This window comes from Thermobia domestica, chromosome 15 (assembly GCF_964235325.1).
Source record: "Thermobia domestica chromosome 15, izTheDome1.hap1.1, whole genome shotgun sequence".
Classification (NCBI taxonomy): domain Eukaryota; kingdom Metazoa; phylum Arthropoda; class Insecta; order Zygentoma; family Lepismatidae; genus Thermobia; species Thermobia domestica.
In genome coordinates this window covers 72800011-72821754 of record NC_137468.1, presented here as the reverse complement: position 1 = coordinate 72821754, position 21744 = coordinate 72800011, and the positions used below count along the sequence as shown (strand labels likewise).

General features: G+C 38.1%; 2 protein-coding genes across 2 annotated transcripts in view; one reads left to right on the top strand and one right to left on the bottom strand.

Moving 5' to 3' along the window:
- LOC145671082 (neuronal acetylcholine receptor subunit alpha-10-like) overlaps positions 1-21744 on the bottom strand; it is a 1484349-nt gene that overhangs the window by 1207231 nt on the left and 255374 nt on the right. The window lies entirely within an intron of this gene.
- Positions 11834-12835, top strand: LOC145671531 (uncharacterized). The gene has a single exon (XM_081740721.1). It carries the CDS (start codon positions 11834-11836, stop codon positions 12833-12835), a length of 1002 nt encoding a protein of 333 aa, XP_081596847.1.

Here is a 21744-nt window from a genome sequence, read left to right as displayed (position 1 = left end):
TTAATTTCGCATTAAGAGTTCTCAAAAACGTGAAATATTCAAATTCATCACCTACTCTTAAGAAGAACATACAAGAAGCATAACGCAAGACGAGCATGATGAACCACACAGACACACATACACAACGTTCAACGGAGCGTTAACTATTACGCGAGAAAACTAAAAAATTATTATGATGGAAGAAAGAATAGACACAGAAGGGTTCTCAACCCCACTTTGAGAGCTTAAGCATCCACCAACCGTCCACTGTGCTTTAGAAAGAATAAAAGCTGAAGTGAGAATAAAGCTGACTGTTTCACATGTGGCAGCAAGTACTGAAGCTTTCAGAAGGGTAATGTGTAACAAGTTTCTGCCTTTTTTCCATTTGTTTTTATATTTTTCTTAGAAAACTGTCAATGCAAAACATAAATCACACGAAAAAGTCACTTTACCTCTCAAAAAATAACTTTTAGTGATAAATTTGAAAAAAAGTAAATTTTAGTTTTTTAAAAAAAGTGACTCGCTATGAGCCCTGTTCCACTCAATGAATTTACGTGAATAAAAATATACTTTACAAAACATTAAGCTAGTGCCAAATGCGTTCCTGCATAACACTAGACTCGGTCTAAAATATATATAATTCTTAATTCGACCGATCTCTTCATTTCTAAACACGTTTTGACTACACCCTTCTAACATCCGTCCGCTGATATACCACTTGCAGAGCAGGCTTGAAACCAGCCACACAGCTTTAGGGGGCCATGAATATGTTAGGAGGGGCCAAGTCGTTAAAAATTATCTTACAAATATGTAAATTGTGCATTTTGTATTGAGGTCTGGAGGGGACATGAAAAATTTAGGGAGGGCCAGGCCCTCCCTAGCTCCCCCTCTGGTTGCGAGCTGTTGCAGACTAAAGATATACCACATTGACTTGATCCCTAGTCTTCCGTTGCAAGCGCTGGTATCGGCTGAAGGAATTCCACTCGCTTTCTCTCGCTTAGCAACAGCTGAACCCTTATTGGCTCAACGCATGGGTGTGTGAGGGTGAGCTTTGAGCTTTAATTCGCAGTTTTGCCACGGTTCAACACATTTTGGCAGCACAATAGCACTTACCAACTGAATCTGGTATAGGCTTATTACTATATTGTCACATTTTTCCTTATTGAGGAGGGGGTAGGTGAATGACCCCTCAAGACGTTGCCAATTTCAGTAATCTGCATCTGTCCATCAATCTATTTTCTCGGATACGACCGCGGAGCACAGAAGGGTAGATATCAGCGGTCTGTTTTGTCAATTGTTTCGATCGAAACACTGCCCGAAACAATGAGATCATGTGGTTCTCGAAGCCGTACATGAGAACGAGGTCACTTCGTACTATTTTGAAGTGAAATAAAATAAATAAGAATATTGCCTTCTTTCCTAAACGCTAAACCTTTTTTAACTTGATGTAATAAATATGTGATACTGATTGATACAATTGGATTTGGGAGAGCGTTCCTTTTCCATCCAGGGGTGTGTGTAAAGAAATTTGGAGGGGTGTTTGGGGGGTGTTGGGGGGTGTAGATTACTCCCTGTATTGCCTAACCTTCCGTTCATCATTACTGTCTCTCCACAAATGACACACAATTCCCGATGGATGTCAGCTTTACTCTGGTCTTTGGCGTTCAGAAATCGTATAACAGATCTTACTTCATATTTGACGGGATTTTGCATTACGTTAGCCATTTCGCCTTACTGCTACTTCACTCGGATACTTCTACCTCTGTTGCAAACACAGAATACTAGGGAATGCTCCCGCGTATGCTAAATTTAATCAGTGTTGCCACCCCGCTTAAAAAATATTAGCCCCATTCCGCCATGCGTCTCTTTTAAAGTTCTTTTCTATATATTGTCCAGGAAAATATTTGGACGTTTAGTGAATAAGGGAGTCAAGTCCTTTTTTGGCCATTTTGAGCATATTTTATCATTGAAAACTTCGTCTGATTTTCCTTTTAGAGATTAAAAGATCCATGTCGAGATAATGTAAATCAAGCTTATAAGAAAAATGGTGTAAACTTCGTAAGGAGTATGTTTAGTACAAGGGGTCCAGAAGCACGTAAAAACACAAAATTTACGGAAGAAATGAATAATGCAAGTACTTAGAAGTAACATAACGTAACCAAATCTAACCTAATCTAATATAAATTAACCTAAGCTAACCTGAACTAACCTAAACTTACCTAATATTATAAAAATAAGCGAAATTCTATCATTTTTTGGAAAATTATGCGGGACCCCTACACTAATTTAACATAAACTAACCTAACCTAACCTAAACTAAACTAACCTAACCTAACCTAAACTAAACTAACCTAAGCTAGCCTAAACTTACCTAACCTACTCTAAACTAACCGAATGTGAACAGAAATTACCAAAATTGTAACATTTTTAGAGAAAAGAGCTGGACCCCTTCTGCTAAACATAGGCCCTTCGTAATTAAGAATACCGTACAAACTTTGAATCTTTTTCTCACAAACTTCTTCATGTGACTTGATTCCTTTGTGCTTTGTTCACCCTCTATCTATATTATTTCATATGTCGTTACATCTGCAGTGGATGTCGAAGTCACAAACATGTTCATACGTGCTTAGCAGTTAAGTTTCAGGTTTAATTATCTAACTACAAATTGACGTAAGTAATTTCATTCACTAACCTTATTCTCATTATTAAAAAGGCCTTTGTTTAGATTGCAAAGGTCGACACAGAGATGGCAACAAAATAATCCTTATCAAAGGATATCAAGCCACCTCAAACAAAGTCACATTCACGTTTAGTATTACACACAAAATCACACTGGAATATTAAAATTAGTATTACCAAACTTAAAAGCAAAGAATAAACGAAAAAACCCTACGACACACAATTTTGCTTTGGCGGTTATTTGGATGAAATAAAATGTCATACCTTATTACGAGAAGATATACTTCATTAAAATAATAGAATAACAAGCCTTGATAACTTTATGAATTCCAGAAAGAAAGTAAAAATATATTTACGTACAGGGACCACTAGTGAATTGTATTCATGGAAGCAAAAGATAGGAACACCGAATTTCAGTTCTTCGCATCTGGCGAAGTTCAATATACAAATGTTCTACCTTAGAATGAATATTAGATAAATACGTTTGATATATATTCACAACTGAAGGAACTTATTGATTGTGCGATCTGCTTTCAGTAAAATGCAATACGGAGACACACAGGAAATCCCACATGCCTAGAGCTCTCTTGCTATTTCACACCAGCATTTTCTTTGGAAAAACCGATGCTGTTCCCAAAACACCATCCATACATTCTTTAGCAACGCCTGCCAACTTCCAAAGGATTCAATACATCCTCAAGCGTTGAAGTCTCCATAAATCAGGCAGACGCTTGTCGCTGGCTGCTTGCAACATGCTCAACTCTGGAACGAATTCCTGAAAAGAGACGTTCGCCCATTTTTCCTTCCAAAAGAATATGTTTATGGCGTCAATTAGTACGTACAACGGAATAGTTCTGCTTAATATAAGGGACAATACTCAAAAGAACTTTTCTTAATTGTTTATAGTTAACTAACGACATGTCTCGTCAAGTTTGGTACTGAGACAGGATAAGATAATTTTATTTTCTTGTTTTGCTCTTTTCTTTAAACAGACCGATGATGCCAGGGTTCCCTTGATGCTAAATAAATACCGTTAATGCCTTTGGGAAGGAAGATATGGGTTCAATTCCCATTTGGAGCTCATATGGATTAGGGCCATTTGAAGTTGTAGATGTCCGTCCCATAAGCCTCGATGCTAAGAAACGTTCAATTCTGAAACAACATACTGTACTTATCTCCCTGCACGAAATTTCGGATGGGTTAAACCGACAGACTTAGTGATTTTAATTAAGTATGGAAATATGTTCAGAACATTGCGAATGCCATTAATATTATAGATGAGTTCCTTTGATTGAAGTCCAACACTTCTTTCCTTTGAAACTAATTAACCCATGCTACCCAACACTATTTAGTTGTCCACAAGTATGACCCATACTAACTAATAATATAAGCTCCGTCGTGCCAATATGGTTAGTGTATGCCTCTTCGGTACGCGAGAGACCCGGATTCGGTTCCTGATGGGAGCTCACGTAGCTTGGATCCCATTTAAGCTGTAGGACTACGTTTCATATAGCTTTGGTGCTGAAAAAGGGATTTTGAATTCCAACCAAACAACCACACTAACCAAATCAAAGCTGCTTGACCAAAATTATTTCATAAGAAGGATTGGGGCCCTGGTGACTCAGTAGCAGAATATTCACCTCTGGTGCATGGAGCTCCTGCTGGTTAGATCCTAGCTCGCGCCAAGTGGACTTCGTTGCGTACTGGTTTACTTTTGGCGCACCACTAGAAAGAATTTGTTAAATATTATTATTCCTTCACTAATTTCCTTCTTATTCTGCCCTAAAAGGTTTCTGCTGAGCGACATGAAAATATATCACTTTGCATAGATAAAATTCAAGAGGGCCACCAGAAATAATTGTTAAAAATTTAAAATTCTTTTGCCATCTGCGTATAAATACTGCTTCGTATGTATGGCATAAAAACTAATGTGATAACAACACAAACCAACTTGTGCTAGGTGATCACTAAAAAGCTTGAATACTATTTAATGGAGTCAGAGCAGAGCGAAGCTGGTAGGCCTGCACACTAGAGCGGGAGTGCATCCGAAGGAAGCATGTGCGTCAGCGAGAGAGAGATGGGCGTAAGCAATGATAGTGAGAAGAAGTGGGATAATGATACGAGTTTCAATAGACTTGTTAAGGTTTCGTATTAATAAAGCTCCACTTGTAAACATAAAATATAGGTTCTGTACAGTGTGCAGAAATATATCACTGATCGAAAATAGCATTTAATAGTCATCTTTCATATAGACTCACTTATTTTGTCCTTCATAAGGAGCTTGTAATGATTTTACACTAGTAACCCTACCCTTCTAAACCAAAAATACAGCTGTATTACGTTGTAGGGCCTACTTCATTCTGTCGTCTGCAAAAATTAGTACCTTATAAGCATGTCTTTTCATGCAAAGTATTGAATTTTACTTGTAAATCTTCCAAAATGTAGTACGCCAAAACTACACTAGTACCCCTTTGTTGTGGCCAAACACCGTGTATGAAAGTTCTTTCGAGGTTCACCGTTTCCACTCACTTTCCTAAATCTACCATTTCGTTCATTATCATCATCAACGTTTTCCTTACCCTCGACAGATAATCTAGGACGTTAAACTACATAACTAGAGCGTTAAACTAAAAAAAAAGTTAGCATAAATAGTTTTAGTAGTCTAGAGAACGAAACATTTTCCAGATACTCTCGTTCACTCAAGTTTGACCTACTAAATAGAAGTAATAACTTCATCACAGAACGGTAAATGTATATTAGTCTATCTAGAGCTTTACGTTCCACAGTGTAATGCTCTAATAACCTTCTTGTATCAAATATATAGTAACATTATGGAGCTAATTATTTTTCGGTAAACAACACTCTCTAGACTATGAAATTAAGATGAAGCCGTTTGTACTGTATGAACTGCAAAAGTACACTTAAACAGTCTGGTTGCAGTGATTACATTAAAGACTACATTTTGAAGTGCAAAGTTTCGTTATAGCTAAGCATGTATGGTAATGAAGAACGTATGTACTTTACTTGTTATACGTAAAGATAAATGTCATGCTACTGATTTTAATTACTTCGCGCTTATAAACTTCAAACAAATGTAATATTTTCTAGAAAATAGACGCGGATCTCTTTCCATTCTGGTAATGAAAGAAAATTAAATGCATTTTGAGACGCTTTAAAAAGAAGAAAAAAACAGCTATAGGATATGAACCACTTACACAGATTACTTGATTACTTACAAGCCGAACTTGTGTCATCTTTTGTAAACAGAACAAAACTTATATATTAATACGGTTCTGGGTGCAGTTACTAAAGGAAATTCACATTGCATTCAATTTACAATGGGAGTAAATGCTTGGAAGAAAAGTATACGAGACAAATACAACGTATTTACATGGTATTACTGCAGTTTTTTTTTTTTTTTGGCTAAGTTAAGGAGATTTCTGGAAAACATGACTGTATAGTTCTGAGATTCGAACCTGTGCACGGTGGCTGGTGGCTGAATGATAGAACGTTCAACTCTGATACTAAGGGGTCCGTGTGTCGACCCTAGGTCATGCGCATTTGTGGTCGACAACATTGTGCTAGTAGGTTTGTTCGGGGTTCATCCGTTTCCTCCCACATAATCATTCCACAAATAATTTGATAATCATTCATTATCGTTAATCGCCCACCTTCAGCTTACGGCGCGAACATATAACCTTACACTTAGGAAATAAAAACGATAACTATTACTTGCGCTCAACGCGAAGAAATAGCTACTCTTAGTTTTGCAAACTATCCTCTCCATAAATATGGCAATCTTATTAGATTGCTACATTCATCCATCCGTGGGTTGATAGGTAGAGTGCTTCGGGTAGAGATGCCTATACGGGAGAGATGCTACTTTTGCTATAACTTCGTCGTAACAACAACATATGGCACGAGCTTGCGCAGGCTGTTAGCGGAGGTCAAGTAGAAGGAAGGGACGTCGTCAGTCACGTCGATGAGTATGTTATGCACTTGTTTCATGGTAAAATGTAGAAATTATCAATAAATTTACACATATTTTTGTTTGTGAGTAAGTCGTATTTTCTGCATAAGTTTGTAATACAATTAATAATGACGCGAAACACGTAGTTGCTGTATAGAGAGGATTACAGTGTTAAAGTGCACGTGAGTCTCAGCATAGCTTGTGACGGTTTTGGCGCGAAAATTCAGCTGGCATCTTTCCCCGATGGTTGGAAAAGTTGCTACGTCAATGTTGGGTAAAGAGGCATGTGAACATTTTCTCGGGTAAAGATGCAAGTTTAATTCTTACTCGGGCAGTCACGAAGTTCCAAACTTTGCGATTAATATCAAGAAAGTTGAAAATGAAAATATACAGAACTGTTATTCTCCTTCGTGTGTAATGCACATACACTTCTATACATATTTCATAACACATCGTATGATCATTGTGTATTTATATTTCTCCAGGTTGTCTTGGTCATGAATATTTAAAATTGCTCTTTGCCTGCATAAATGCAGGATTTGTTCCAACTGGACGAGAGATACGAACACTAGCATACAACTTCGCTGAACGTTATGGTGTGAAGCATAAATGTAACAAAGGGAATGGAATGGCTAGGTACGATTGGGTGTGGTCTTTCATGAGATTTCCTACGTTAGTAAGAAGAAAGTTTCAGAATTTGTCTAGCGATCGAGCAGAAGCTATGAATCGTGAGAATGTTGGAAATTATTTTAAACTTATTTTAGAAATATGTGAGAAACATGATTTACTCAACAGAGCAGGTAGTATTTTTTATTATGATGAAATAGGAATACAATTAAATTCTTGTTCAGAAATTGTAGTAGCAGCAAAAGGTTCTAAACAAGTTAGTGTGCTTTCGTCAGCAGACAAAATTGAAAATAATTCCACTGATTGCTTGTTCCAATGCAGAAGGCAATTTTCTGCCAATGTTATGTATTTTGAGAAGGAAAAATAAGAGTTCCGAGTGGGAAGATGCGCTTTCTAATGGTTCTAGAGTAGTTATGAATGAAAAACATCCCTATACAAATTCTGAAATCTTTATGAATTGGTTTCATAAAACACTTTCTGCCACGCAAACACCCGGGAAAAGTCTTACTCATTCTGAACGGTCACTCTTTTCATTGCACTTATCCTGATATGTTGGACTTCGCAACAGAAACTGATATTATCATGCTTTGCCTCCCAAGTCGCTACACTCATTATTTGCAGCCATTAGATAAGAGCTTCTTTCGTCCATTGAAGCATTGTTTCTACAGAGCTATGTCACAATGTTAGCGAACACATCCACATAGAAAACTATCCAGGTCACTATTTCCTATCTTGCATTGTCAAGCCTGGGATAAAGCTGCAACACACAGAAACGGTACTTCAGGTTTCCAAGCATGTGGGATCGTGCCCTACTATCCTAATATCATCCCTGTTGAAGCTTTTGTTATTTCAGATTTTAGTGTTGCTTCAACTAACGGACGAAATTCTGCTTCTCCCTCCCCATCAGACGACAGCACTCTTTCAGAACACCTTCCTCGAGATTCTGCAAGTCTTAGGTGCTCAAATGACTTTTCTCAATCTTCTATTCCTGCATCTTCCGTTAATATTGTATGTTCATCCTCCCTCCCTCAGAAAACACCTTTTGAAGACATATCTCCAATTCATCCCGTAGATCGCGAAGAAACCCCAACTGTTAGGAGACCTAAATAAAAAAAAAAGAGCAGCACATATTTTAAATGACACTGAACATACACTCTTAAAACGCACTAGGGATAAGCAGCAAGTAAACGTTGAAGTACCAACAATGTCCTCTTTCAGTTTTGGAGGAACTTCTGGTTGCAAATTGAAGAAAATTGCAGCTGCAAAAGTAGGGCTATGTCTAAATAACAGAAAGGATGATGTTTCCTCTAATGACCATTGCTGTATATGCGGTCGATGTTATTACGATCCTAAAGGTGCAAACGTGGCATGGATCAGATGTACGATCTGTAACATGTGGTTGCACGAAAATTGTGCAATATTTCCTGATACATGTGTCGCATACCATAACTGAGTTCAAATGTTATAAATATAAGTATTGATATGGTAGGGAACACCGTTTTGACCATACTTTTTCCCCATTACTAGTGGATTTAAGTTTGAGTTGTACGCGTATTTTCCGGTATTTTATACTAACTATTAGGTAAACATGAAGACTCAATATTGCATTAGAATGTAGCTAATACTTATTCTAAGGATATAAACTAATCCTATAAAAACATTATCCTTGCAGTCCCTACATAATACTGCTTTTATTTTAGTTCATGAAGTTTCCTTTTGCATGAGAAGTACAATGTTTTCAAACTAACTATATTTATATTTCTATGTATTTCTTTATGCTACATATAACTGTGTTGGGTCATGACAAGCTTATTGTGTGTGTTTGTACTGAAATAAAAGCATTAACGTATTTCTTTGTTAATTGTTACTACAATTTTATTTTCGTGGCATCTTTTCCCGAAGCACTAGGTATCTCTAGCCAACATGTCGGGGTAAGATGGCAAATTTCATTAGTCATTTCTTCAATAAATTGTCAGTGCACCATAGAAGTTCAACATGTGATATTTACAGCAATTGTGCGTTAACCTTGTAGCTATTCATTGCTGTACAGTTTGCCTTTTATCACCGCATTATTCAAGAGATACAGTCCTCAAAATGAAAAAGTATGGCGTCTTCTCCCGTTCTACTATATCAGAGTATAAGTGGATAAGAGACCGCAAGAAATGGTTTCTTGATATGGGTTCCTTGTCTCAAGAATGGATTGTTCGTTTATTGTAACGGAAGTCATAGGCCCGGTGCCTATTCCGCGATTCTCTGTTCGAGAACTTTATGCTTTTCTCTCGTAAGAAGAATGTCGTCGTGGCTTTTCCTTTAAGAAAGCTGGTTGTGCTTAAAGAATCAAAATCAATCACGGGTAAACTAAATACGTACATACTAACCAACTCTATGGCCAATGGAACCCAGAGGTTCAATGCCTCTTTCACAAAAGCTCTCCATTGACTTCTGTCTTTAGCCAACTGGATCCAGTTTCTACTTTGTGTTCTTATTTTTAAGCATACACTAAATATATACATTTTTAATGTAAAATACTAATCATTATTGTGTTTAAATCTCTTACTATTAATATGAACCTAGAGTTATAGTTTTAAGTTAAACTACTCAATTAACATAAGTGTATAAGTAATATGTCAATTGTAAATATGTTGGTTTTATTCTCACACTAGAGAAGATAGCTATAGCCTTTTTGTTTCCTCTTTTAGTACTAACGATCGTGCTTACCAGTCAAGGATACATGTTAGAGGACAAAGCTGAAATATGCCAAGCAATGCTTGTTTTCGATTGTCCAAAACGGCTAATCAGGGTACTTAAAGGATATTTTTGACAACGAGTTTTTCATTTGAGTTCCTTAATAGCTTTGCAATAATTAAATCTCAGTAAATACTTAGTATTAAAATGTAATATTCTTTATCTTTACAAGTAGCGTATTAACTAGAATTAGCCAAAATCAAGTAACGCCTGTGTGAGAGGATTGACACATAGGATCTTATAAACGAAATTGAGCAAGTTGAATTTTCATACTTCGCTGGTTTCCAGCTTTCCCATTGGAGGCATTGTTTTTCAGTGTCAAGTCCAGGCTGTGATTATTACGTATTTGTGGACGCAAGTACGGCAAGTCTCAGCAACGGGCGAGACAGTGGGAGAGATTAAGGGTTTCACTCGAGTGGAGACTGCGTTACCGTACACATTAGTGTACATATTTTTGGAAGCTTAGCTTCATCATTCATTCATTTCATCTTTTCATTTCGTCACACTGTTTCATTCATTATCTTCACCGTGACTTATGGCGTCCCAACCTGTTATTGGACAACATTCTGGCTTGCCGCCTATAGCACCGGAACCTTCTTGCTCCTCCGGGAAACCGATTAGACGGAGATGCCATTCTCTGGAACGAATTTCTACCAGCCAGGGCTCTTCTTCTCGTCAACGTTCTCCTGTCGAATCCACAAAGCTGCCGCCTGCTAAACGCCAGCATAAGTTAAGCGATGCAAGCTCTGAAGCATCATGATTATCGACATACAGGATGATCGCCAGTTTCCCAACCTGACACCTCCGAATCGACCACCAATTTATTCTTTCTTACTCCAGAATTTGCTCCTAAATTTTCGAATCCTAAGCTTCTTTTGGTGCAGATTACAAAGTATATGCCTCGGGCTAACATTACTCAGATTGTCAGAACACGGAACGGCATGATTATTAAGACGCCGGATCCGGAATTTCTCCGTACGACCAGGAACAAATTCAGTTTTGAGATCTTTGGATCTAAATCAACTATGACCAAGCTCAGTGATCAACGCACGAAACAGGGCGCGCCACCGATAAAAACACCCACACTGTCTGTTGTGATACGAGGGGTAGATCCGAGTTACACTGACGAGGAAGTTTTTGAAGAACTAAAACTAGAAGGTCATAATATCATTAAATGCCTCAGGATCAAAAACGACCATGGTTTGACCTATATGGAGCGAGTACTAACTAACTCTCAACAGACTATCGATGAGTTACTAACTCGTGGAGCATACATATACAAACAACGTCATCGCGTTGAACTATCACGTACCTCTGCTCCTTTACCTCTTCGCTGCGAGCGGTGTCAGGTTTATGGTCAGCACTCTACTTTACAGTGCAAAAACCCGTTTAAATGCGGTTACTGCTCTGGACCACATCCTACACGCAGCTGTACAAATCTCAAACTACCTCCGACCTGCTCCACATGTCAAGATCACTCTCACCCAACATACAGTTATAAATGTCGCTCCAAGCCAGCTCCAGAGCCATCGAAACCGGAGACTGTGGCACCATTACGCATACCAGAACAAATTCAACCCCCGACCAATCCTGCTTTACAACAACCCGTTACTGTTCATCAGTTACTGACGTTTCTAACTCTCTCGCTACAAAACATCCATCCCTTTCTACGAGATCACATCGCTCAACAAATTCAATCCGCGGCCAAGGCAATTTTCCATGCCAACATCTGTCCAACATATTCAGGCAATAGTGTATATTATCATTCAAATATCCTTGAAACCGAAGTCTAACCGCTATCCAGTCACAATCCGTATTATTCTGCATTGCATTATGGCGCTCTCTTTCTTGTTTCTAAACATCCGCTCTTTACCACAGCATAAGCCGCTTTTTGAAGCGCTTTTACTAGAAGAACACATAAATACCTTCATCCTTAATGAGACTCATCTCACTCATAGACTGCCCTATCGCATATCTCGCTTCCAATTGTTACGCCAAGATAGCACGATGCCACCTAGACGAGCCAATGGGGGAGTAGCGATTGGGTTTTCGCCCTCTATTCCGTTTCGAAGCCATTCTCCAGTTTTCCCAAATCTTCCTGAATACCTTATTACATCACTATATTATCAAGCACTGTACGTGACTGTGGCAACCATTTACGTTCGTCCGGGTCATGATATTCCATTCAGCTTCTTTCAATATATCTCCAACAATTTCCGTACTTACATAATCATGGCAGATGTAAATTTACATAGCCGGACAGTTACGCAACGTGATTGTTTCCTCAATTACATTATCAGTCATACCACCGGAGTGATTTTGCCACTACCCAAACCGACTCGCCCCACGAGGCAGACTACTCCCGACATAGTCATTGTTTCGAGCAACATATCACAACGTAGTTCTGTTAATGTTCTTGACCTCATTGGTAGTGATCATTCTCCAATCAAATTAGTTATTCAGACTCATAGCAATACTACATCTCAAACGCCGCCGCGCCGTATTACCTACCGCTATGATAAAGCAGATTGGAATGCCTACAGATCATACCTTGAGAATCATCTTAATGATCTTCCTTCACCGACCACTGAGTCCGACCTATCTCATGCTCTGGATTCTATCGTCACTGTTATGCAAAACGCCACAGAAAAATACATCCCTAAATCAACAGTTTCAAATTTTCGACCCTCTTTACCTCCTCAATACTTACCACTGATAAAACGATCCCGACAGTTTTATAGAGATTATGTTGCAACTGGCAACCTTGACTCTCTTCAGCATCACAGACAATTGCAACGAACAGTTCACAACTATCTTAAAGCTTACAAGTTGTGATACTGGGTCAAAACATGCAATAATCTCGGCTCTCTTTCACATCCTACTCAGTATTGGAAACGTTTCCGGCAACTTACTGGTCTAAATACTGACACAGCATATCCTCTCATCGACAACAATACTGCGCTTCATACTGATACAGATAAAGCCAATGCGTTTGCCAGGTATCTCCAGGACATCTTTACACCTCTCGCACCTGAATATCCCCATCGTTCTCATCCAGTCGACAACCTCAATCTGGATTCGCCTCATCTACAGGCTAATGTTAATCACACTTTACCCGAAAACAATCCTCTTACTGTACCGATCTCAATTTCTGACATAACCTCAGTGGTAGCTCATAGACGTAACACAGCCCCTGGCATGGACTCTATTACATATCGACACATTAAAGAAAGTCCGTACGTAATCTTATATCTCCTTTGTCTCATCTATACCTTTATTCTTCGTACTGGCTTTATACCTGCTGATTGGAAAACTTCAAAAACCCTAATGTTCCTAAAACCACATAAACCTGTTGCCTCTGTTAGCTCGTACCGCCCTATTCAACTAACGTCAACCTTTAGTAAAATACTGAAACGCATCATTGTTAAACGTCTTCATCCGTACCTGGCACTACACAACGTCATTCCACTCGAACAAGCTGGTTTCAGGCCTTCTTTCAGCATAAATGATCAGTTGCTTCGCCTTTCCAATTCCATCTATAATCACTTTAACACAGGCAATCCATCATGTTTGGTCCTGTTTGACCTCGAAAAGGCATTCGACAAGGTCTGGCATCCCGCTCTTATTTATAAGCTCAAACAGCTCCGGTTGCCTGTTGCTCACATCAGATTCATTTTTAATTTTCTCTCTTGTCGTCTGGCATACGTCTGTATCAACTCCAATTTTTCATTTCCCATTTTTCTCCATTCCGGGGTTCCCCAAGGATCGGCTTTGTCGCCGTTATTATATATTCTCTTTGTTTCTGACTTTCCTCCTTTTCCAGCTACACTTAAACACTTCCAGTATGCCGATGACACTGCTTTCTTTGCGACAGGGAAAACCATTCACCAACTCAATCTCGCTCTACAGGATTCTATCAATGCCTTTGTTGACTGGTGCTCTCACAGGAGACTAAAAATAAACGCTGCAAAAACTCAAGCAATTCTCTTTCTTGCTCCGAAGCATCGTTCCCGTGTCCACAGAAATCCAAGACTTCTGCACCTCACAGTGCAAGATGTATTGCTCAACCCTACTCGCAGTGTCAAATATTTTGGAGTCACTTTCGATCAGCATCTAACCTGGGCAGCACATCTAAAAGATATCTCCAAGAAGGCTTACTCTCGCCTCAATCTCCTGAAACGTCTTGCTGGCACTACCTGGGGACTCAATGCTCATACAATTCTCAACACATACAAGGTCTTTCTCCGTCCTATTCTCACGTACGGATTTACAGCTTGGATATCTGCTCCGATCCTCTACTATGAGAAATTACGCATCCTGGAACGTCATGCTTCGCGAATCGCTTTCCGTATAAAATTACGAAGTCCCACTCAAGATCTTTATGACAGACTTACGTTTCCACACATCTTGTATCATTTAGAAACACTCCGAACCAAATACATCACCCAGCGCCTGCACAACAATCATCCACTTCTCCAGAAAACTTTTGAAGACCACGCCCGAAGCATCTCCCCTACTGCTGCTCTTTACCCTCCGCTCTCATTACTCTTTACTCTATACCGTTATACTCTACCTCCAGACCACCCTGACACCGCCTATTACGAACCACACTCTACAGACGCTCATCTACCTCACATATGGCCATCATATGCACAGTAATACCTTCTGTACTAACAGGGTTCCTCTGTCTTCATTAATGCCTAGCGCCGCCCCTAGGCGAGAAGATAACCTGCATTTGTTCAACTAACAGAACCTATGTGTTGTAGTGAGTTTCGCACTTCATTTCATCTTCTCATCTCATATTTTACAGTTATACTTTTCCTTCACTGAAGCTTATGTATTTCCCTTACCTCATGATTATGGTTAAAGGCCATAATGACCATCACAATTTGAACAATAAAGTTTATGTATCAACCCATATCCCAACCACTGCTTCCTGAACAGCACAATGTATTAAACATCTCTTCCCCTACAGAGGGCGTAACCCTCTTCGAGTAGTAGCTAGCGTCGGCTAGCTGGCAAAAAAAAAAAGTTGAATTTACTCTAATTTCGGAGAAAGATGAGGAAGCTCTTCGAGAGATCAAGCAGCGTTTTAGCAAGGAGTCAACAGTATGGAGATAGCTCTAATTTCGTATCAGTAAACTGAGATCTCTCTCACACTTAGGGGTATTCTCTCCAAAAATTTTGAGTTGTCTAATTTCCTGACTCAAGAAATGCAGAGAAAATGTTTTGTGGAAATGGCTGCATGGAGCAACGACAGAAAATATACAGGGAGCCCAGAAACACTTTCGAAATGGACTATATAACTCTCTACTGCTTTGAAAAAGAAAGCGTGGGGAGTATAAGTAACTATTTACGCATACTGTAAGTTTCGTGTACACTGTTTAAGGCTGCTTGCATCGACAGTTAAACATTTGGCTTGAAGTGTCAGAAGAACAAACTTGAACCATAATGTGTAAAAAAAAAAAAAAAAAAAAAAAAAAAAAAAAGATTTAGGATTGTCCAAATAGTTAATTTAAACGCAATTTAAGTAAACAAATGCAGACTGGCTGGTTCTACGATACGAATACTTGTTTAGAAATTCATAGTACATTGCTCATACATTGTTACGAAAATTCTAAAATTATTCATATGTTAGGAATTCGTAATTTACCTGTAGGGTTAATTTCCTCATTTCCTATTTACCTCTCCTATAAATCCAGTTTAAATTAAAGTTATTTTTCTTAACAGTTTTTTTTTTTTTTTTGATGATTTTAGAAAATTTTCCCCGGAAAATGTGTTTTATACATGGAGGGAGCCAAAAAATTTAATGAAATCTTTAAGTTTTATGTCCCACGCTTATGCCGGTTAGGCTAAAGGAGACGGTGATGATGAGAGATGAGTGAAATGAAGAAAGTGAGAGGAAACGGGAGAACCTCGAGAAAACCCACGAGCACGGTGTTTGTCCACCACAAAGTCCACACGGCGCGAGCTGGGATCGAACTAGGGACCCCAAGCACCGAAGGTGAACGCTCCACCTCTAAGCCACCGCGCCTCCAGGAGGAAGTCAAGCACAGCTCGGAAAATACTACTTGTACAAGTTGAATACGATTGTAGCTATGATCCAGACTGAAAATCTCTCCCTCTCCTTCCATCCCAGGCCAGCCTTTAAAATTATCACTAATTGGAGTGAATATTCTCTTTACAAAAATTTAAGATTTAAGTACGAACGTATTCGTTAATTTGCAATGATCATGGATAGTTGATTTTTACGCGAATATGCAAAATGACAAGCACGTCAGCCATATTGGTCTGCCTTGCTCTTGTATAGCACAATGTACACATATAAAATGTAAACAGTACATTGACATAAAAAGGATAGTACAAGACAAAACACAGCTTGATAGTACGGATCGATTAAACAATTATATGAGTCGAAATGAACACATTACACAGCAACACATTTCGGAACACTAAACATGACTCGTCTTTCAAACTAAAAGGACAAATATACAAATGTGATTCAGTCAATTTGGGTCCTTTACAATATATACCAAATGTGAGGACGAAAATGGAAAAAGCAAATTATATCGTGACAGAGTTTCCACTTGGAAATGGATGTAATAGGGTACGTTACTGCGTGTATCCAGCCATCTGCCCTTGTTTTCTCGTTTCTGCTTTTTACGGCTCCCGAAACCAACATTGTGGCTCAGTGCAAACAGTATCGAACTCGTGACAGTAAGTCTCGGATATAAACCTTCTGTCACTCTCTAGTTCGCCAGAGTATCTCTAAAACATGATCAATTATTGTTTTGTATGTGTGTGTGTGTCGTGTGGTTTGACGAGTGAAAAAAAAAAAAGCGAATGTAGTTGCGAAGAAAGGAAATGGATGTTAGCCACATGCTTCAGAAATAAGGGATAGTTTGAAGAACCGTATCGTACAAAAGAAAAAAAAACTCACACAAAAAATCATGGTGGAAACAGATTTCCAATAAATCAGTATCCAATATCCGATATGAGCGCACATACCTACACACACACACACACACACACAAAGAGAGAGAGAGAGACGTATCCTCCTACGATCGAAAATGCACGTAAAAACGTGAAAGGAAGGTTCTTGAAAACAGAAACCAAACTACAAAATTGCAAACTTGAGTTGTTTTCTATTTTGTTTAATTGCTATATATACATAAATTTGAAATATTTTTCGCCCAAAAATATTTTAAAATTTAATAACTGGAGGTTAGGTTAATAATAAACTGGTTGATTGATTCCTTTAGATTCAAATTTAATTAACACCTTGATATGTTTGAGCAACAGTGTTAACAATTTTGTGGTTTTCTCATTTAATCTGGTAATTTTGAATTCTTGTTTGGTATGGAAATTTTTACTCTCGTGGATATTGAGAAAATCTAACGGGTCATGAATCACTGTCTGTAGAAATCTGGGACTTTTTTATAGTAAACTTATTCCCTGATATGCTCACTGAGAAAAATTCGTTATCCGGACAGCGGTAGGGGAAGTCAGTTGAATATGAGCATACTTAATGAAAATACTAATATATATTTAAATTATGTATTAAAGAAAGAAAAAAAGTCTCACCAAAAGAAGGCCTGATCTTTCGTCTACAAACGCTGAAAAGAACAAGGTTATACGTACTTTTGTTCGTGAGTAATAAACAGGTTAGTAAGGTAGGTGCGCAGTGCTCATATTTTCCGTAGTACAAGGGTAATATGAGCACTTCGTAGGGCAGGTATGAGCAGCATTTCTTTTTTTAATATTTTCACATAAAATGCAAAGCAGATACAAAAAAAATGTACAAAAGAAGAAATAAAACGTAAATGATTACAATAACGAGCAAAAGGTAGTTGCACATACACGTAAAACATAGTTCATTTCAAGAGTCCTGTCTATTGGTTTGACATAAATATCTAGGCATTAAATCTGCTACAATAATCACAAACAAAGAACTCAGGGCACTGAACGTTCACACAAAGAACATGATACCAGTCTTGGCTCATATCACACTTGTTCCATTTTTACCCTTTGCCGTGTTTGTGAAGAAAAGTTTACTAGAGACTCCAAAGACTTTCATTCTCCTCACATTGTAAGGATGCGACTGTCCTCTTTCTTGGAGCAGCATTTCTGGCGTTTTCTTCAATGAAATTATTATAATCCACTTGAACTTTAGATTTATTTATGGTTATCTGTGAGCTTTAGATTTATAGATGTCTGCTTGTTCACCTTCTCCGCACGTATAGACTGTGACAACACCCATCCCACACAGGGCTGGGGTGATAGACTGGAAATCGACGAAATGTATTCAAGCTGATTATAAACTTGAAGATTGTAGAAGTTATATCATCCATGTTATTATAAATTGTTATTACGGAATGTCTACTTTAGTTAGCATCTACAGAAGCTCCTCAGGTCCATTTCTCTCATTACTTTCAAAAAAAAAAAAAAATATGTGCGCCGATATTAAACTGAATTCAAAAGCTCATATTTCACTGACTGTTAATGATATTTTAACGTGTTGTGGTTGACAACCCTGTTTATAGAAAAGAAGTAAACAAAAGACTGACATTATGTTCCTAGACAGAACTGACTATAAATCCAGTCACAAATTATATACAAAGCATAGATACCAAGTTTTATGTTATTATCCATTACCCTGATTTAATTATATCTCTAAAAAGCTACACTTTTTTATTATCCGTACCTGTAAACTTGTCTCTTATTTCACAACATCTGCAGCGAAGGAACTTGGGCTACCCACTGCAAATTCATGAAACTCCAAACAAACTTCGTTGTTTTCCTCTTGCGCAAGGTATATGTGTGCTGTGTGAGTTTAAGCTTCGTGCTGCTCATATTTTCGGACTGCTCATATTAAACTGACTTCCCCTATATTGTATAAAAGGTCCGTTATCCCCCTCCCCCATATTCAAATAGTAGAATATTTTGTAGTCAGCTGTTATGTGCGTCTTATGTGCGCTTATGTGCGCCGAGTTTCAGCTTATGTGCGCACATATTTACACACCAAAAGGGTGATAGAAAAGCGCACTCCAGGGTAACGCCTGAGTGCGACATTCGAATACAGACTTCAAATTTCTGTGCCAAGTAGTATTCCATATGTGCGCTTATGTGCGCATAAAATTTCCATTTGTGCGCGCACAGGAACGAAGAAAATCGATAGACAAAAATGTACAGAAAATTCATGACTTGCTCTAAATCAAAGCATAACAACTTGAGATTTCTGCAGCAAGTAATACTCCATATGTGCGCCTAAGTGCACATAATATTTTTAGTGTGCGCACAAACAAACGCAAGATGTATCGTATTGAAAAATGTAAATCAGTGAAGTTCAGAGAGCGCACTTAAAGCAATGAAATAAGATAGAAACTCAGAACAACATTTGTCCTTTTGTGCGTCATATTTGCCCTTATGTGCGCTCAATATCATTTTCTGTGCGCACATACTAACACATGAAAACGATGATAAAAGTGCACTTTATCAGAGAAACCCATAAGTATGATATTATTACTTCATGTTTAGTTGTCAAGTAGTATTCCATATTTGCGCTTATGTGCGCATAAAATTAACATTTGTGCGCGCATAGGAATGAAGAAAATCGATAGACAAAAATGTACAGAAAATTCATGACTTGCTCTAAATCAAAGAATAACAACTTGAAATTTCTGCAGCAAGTAATACTCCATATGTGCGCCTAAGCGCACATAATATTTTTAGTGTGCGCACAAACAAACGCAAGATGTATTGTATTGAAAAATGTAAATCAGTGAAGTTCAAAGAGCGCACTTAAAGCAATAAAGTAAGATAGAAACTTAGAACAACATTTGTTCTTTTGTGCGTCATATTTGCCCTTATGTACGCTCAATATCATTTTCTGTGCGCATATACTAACACATGAAAACGATGATAAAAGAGCACTCCATCAGGGAAACGCCTAAGTATGATATTTGAATTAGGACTTCATATTTAGTTGTCAAGTAGTATTCTATATGTGCGCTAATGTGCGCATAAAATTTCCATTTGTGCGCGCATAAGAACGAAGAAAATCGATAGACAAAAATGTACAGAAAATTCAAGACTTTCTCTAAATCAAAGAATAAGAACTTGAGATTTCATTAAACAAAACGTCTTAGCGACATGTCTTGATATAAAAGGCTCCTTAAGGGTGGAGAGAGGGTGTGTTATCAAGAAGGAAACCAACAACTATCGTCTGCATCTCAGTTATTGGCACCTTTCTGCAGTATGTTTATGCAACTCGTAAGTTCGCACTTCAGAAAATTATATATATTGGCTAGTGCTGGTCTTGTAGTTGTCTGCTCTGCTACACAATAAGTCTAATAACATAAGTTATTCCAAGATAAAAAAATCCTATTGCTGTCGAAAATTTTGTTGTTCCTGTGTTTGAATTGTAATAACTTATTTCACTCGACTTTCAATTTACCGTACAAAGGTGCTACTTTTTTTTATATGAGGTAAGTAGACTCTGCATTTTATATATTTTTTATTGCCTTAACCCTTACGAGACCGACCTGGCGCGCATTTAATCCTCTCCTGTGTGAACATTAATTAAGATATCGGGAAGATTGTTTCTATGCCAAATATGGTTGAACCAAAGCATAGGCGCCGACTCCATGAGTGCCCGAGATTCCTCCAATGTTAATGATGAGTACTGAGCCACCCCAATCTTACAGATATGGGAGCAGAGCCCTCCAAATAACTTTGCTTAAAATAATCTAATGTATTATTTCTTTTGTTTTATGAAGTTTACTCTGAATTGTACAACATTAACTTAACTTGAAATGCGTATTTGAAATGTTTTATTTAGACAATCAACTTTGGGGAACTAAAGACTGTTACCAATGACGTAGCCAGGGGAAGGGTCCGGGGGATCTGGACCTCCTCGAAACTTTCAAAAGTTGTTAAAATAAGGATTAAATTGCATATTCAGTCTACTTATTGCCAAAAAAAAAAAAAAAAAAAAAAAAAAATGGGCAGTATCCCCGGACCCCCGAATTCGTAAGGATCGTTAAAATATAGCAAAAAAACTGCGTTTCAAGTTTACACGTTGCCAAATATTTTCTTGGAAGGGGCCTGGACCCTCCCAGAAATGAAATCCTGGCTACACCTCTGACTGTTACATCATAAACATTTTTCGAGCGGAGGATCGGGGACAGGAAGAGTTTTGATAATGACGTTAGTATCTAGTTAGAACTATACCAGTATGTTTTTTAATCAATTCTGAAGCTTCCGAGGTCGTCAACACGAGCCCAGTGTTCCGCAACCGGTGAGCAGCATACACTAATGTGCTTCATCCATGAGCGGATCCAGAGAGGGCAATTGCCCGATCGCCCCTCCCAGAATAGGTTACTTTTTATTTTTCAAATAAAATAAATCCTCTTGATTTCTTGAACTTTGTATTATAAATGTAAATCAGTCGGGTAAATAGTCTTTGAGCTATCATTCTTTAACTTAAAGTCGATGAAAACACGAAAAAAAAAAATGTCTGGTCTCGAAAGGGTTAATAATAGTAATTATAAGTTATTTTTTGGCGACATATTGAAAAATCTTAGAATTCCTGCGAGTGTTCTATCCATCTATCGGTCCCCCTTAACCCTTTGGGGATCCTATGGTACAATTTGTACCATATGCACTTTTCATGGTACATTGCGTTATTTCTCTTCTATTTGAGCTTTTTCGTCCTGTTTTTTTTTTTTTTTTTTTTTTCAAGT

Coding starts and splice junctions, on each gene's coding strand:
- LOC145671531 (XM_081740721.1), top strand. CDS start 11,834: ATGGCGCTCTCTTTCTTGTTTCTAAACATCCGCTCTTTACCACAGCAT.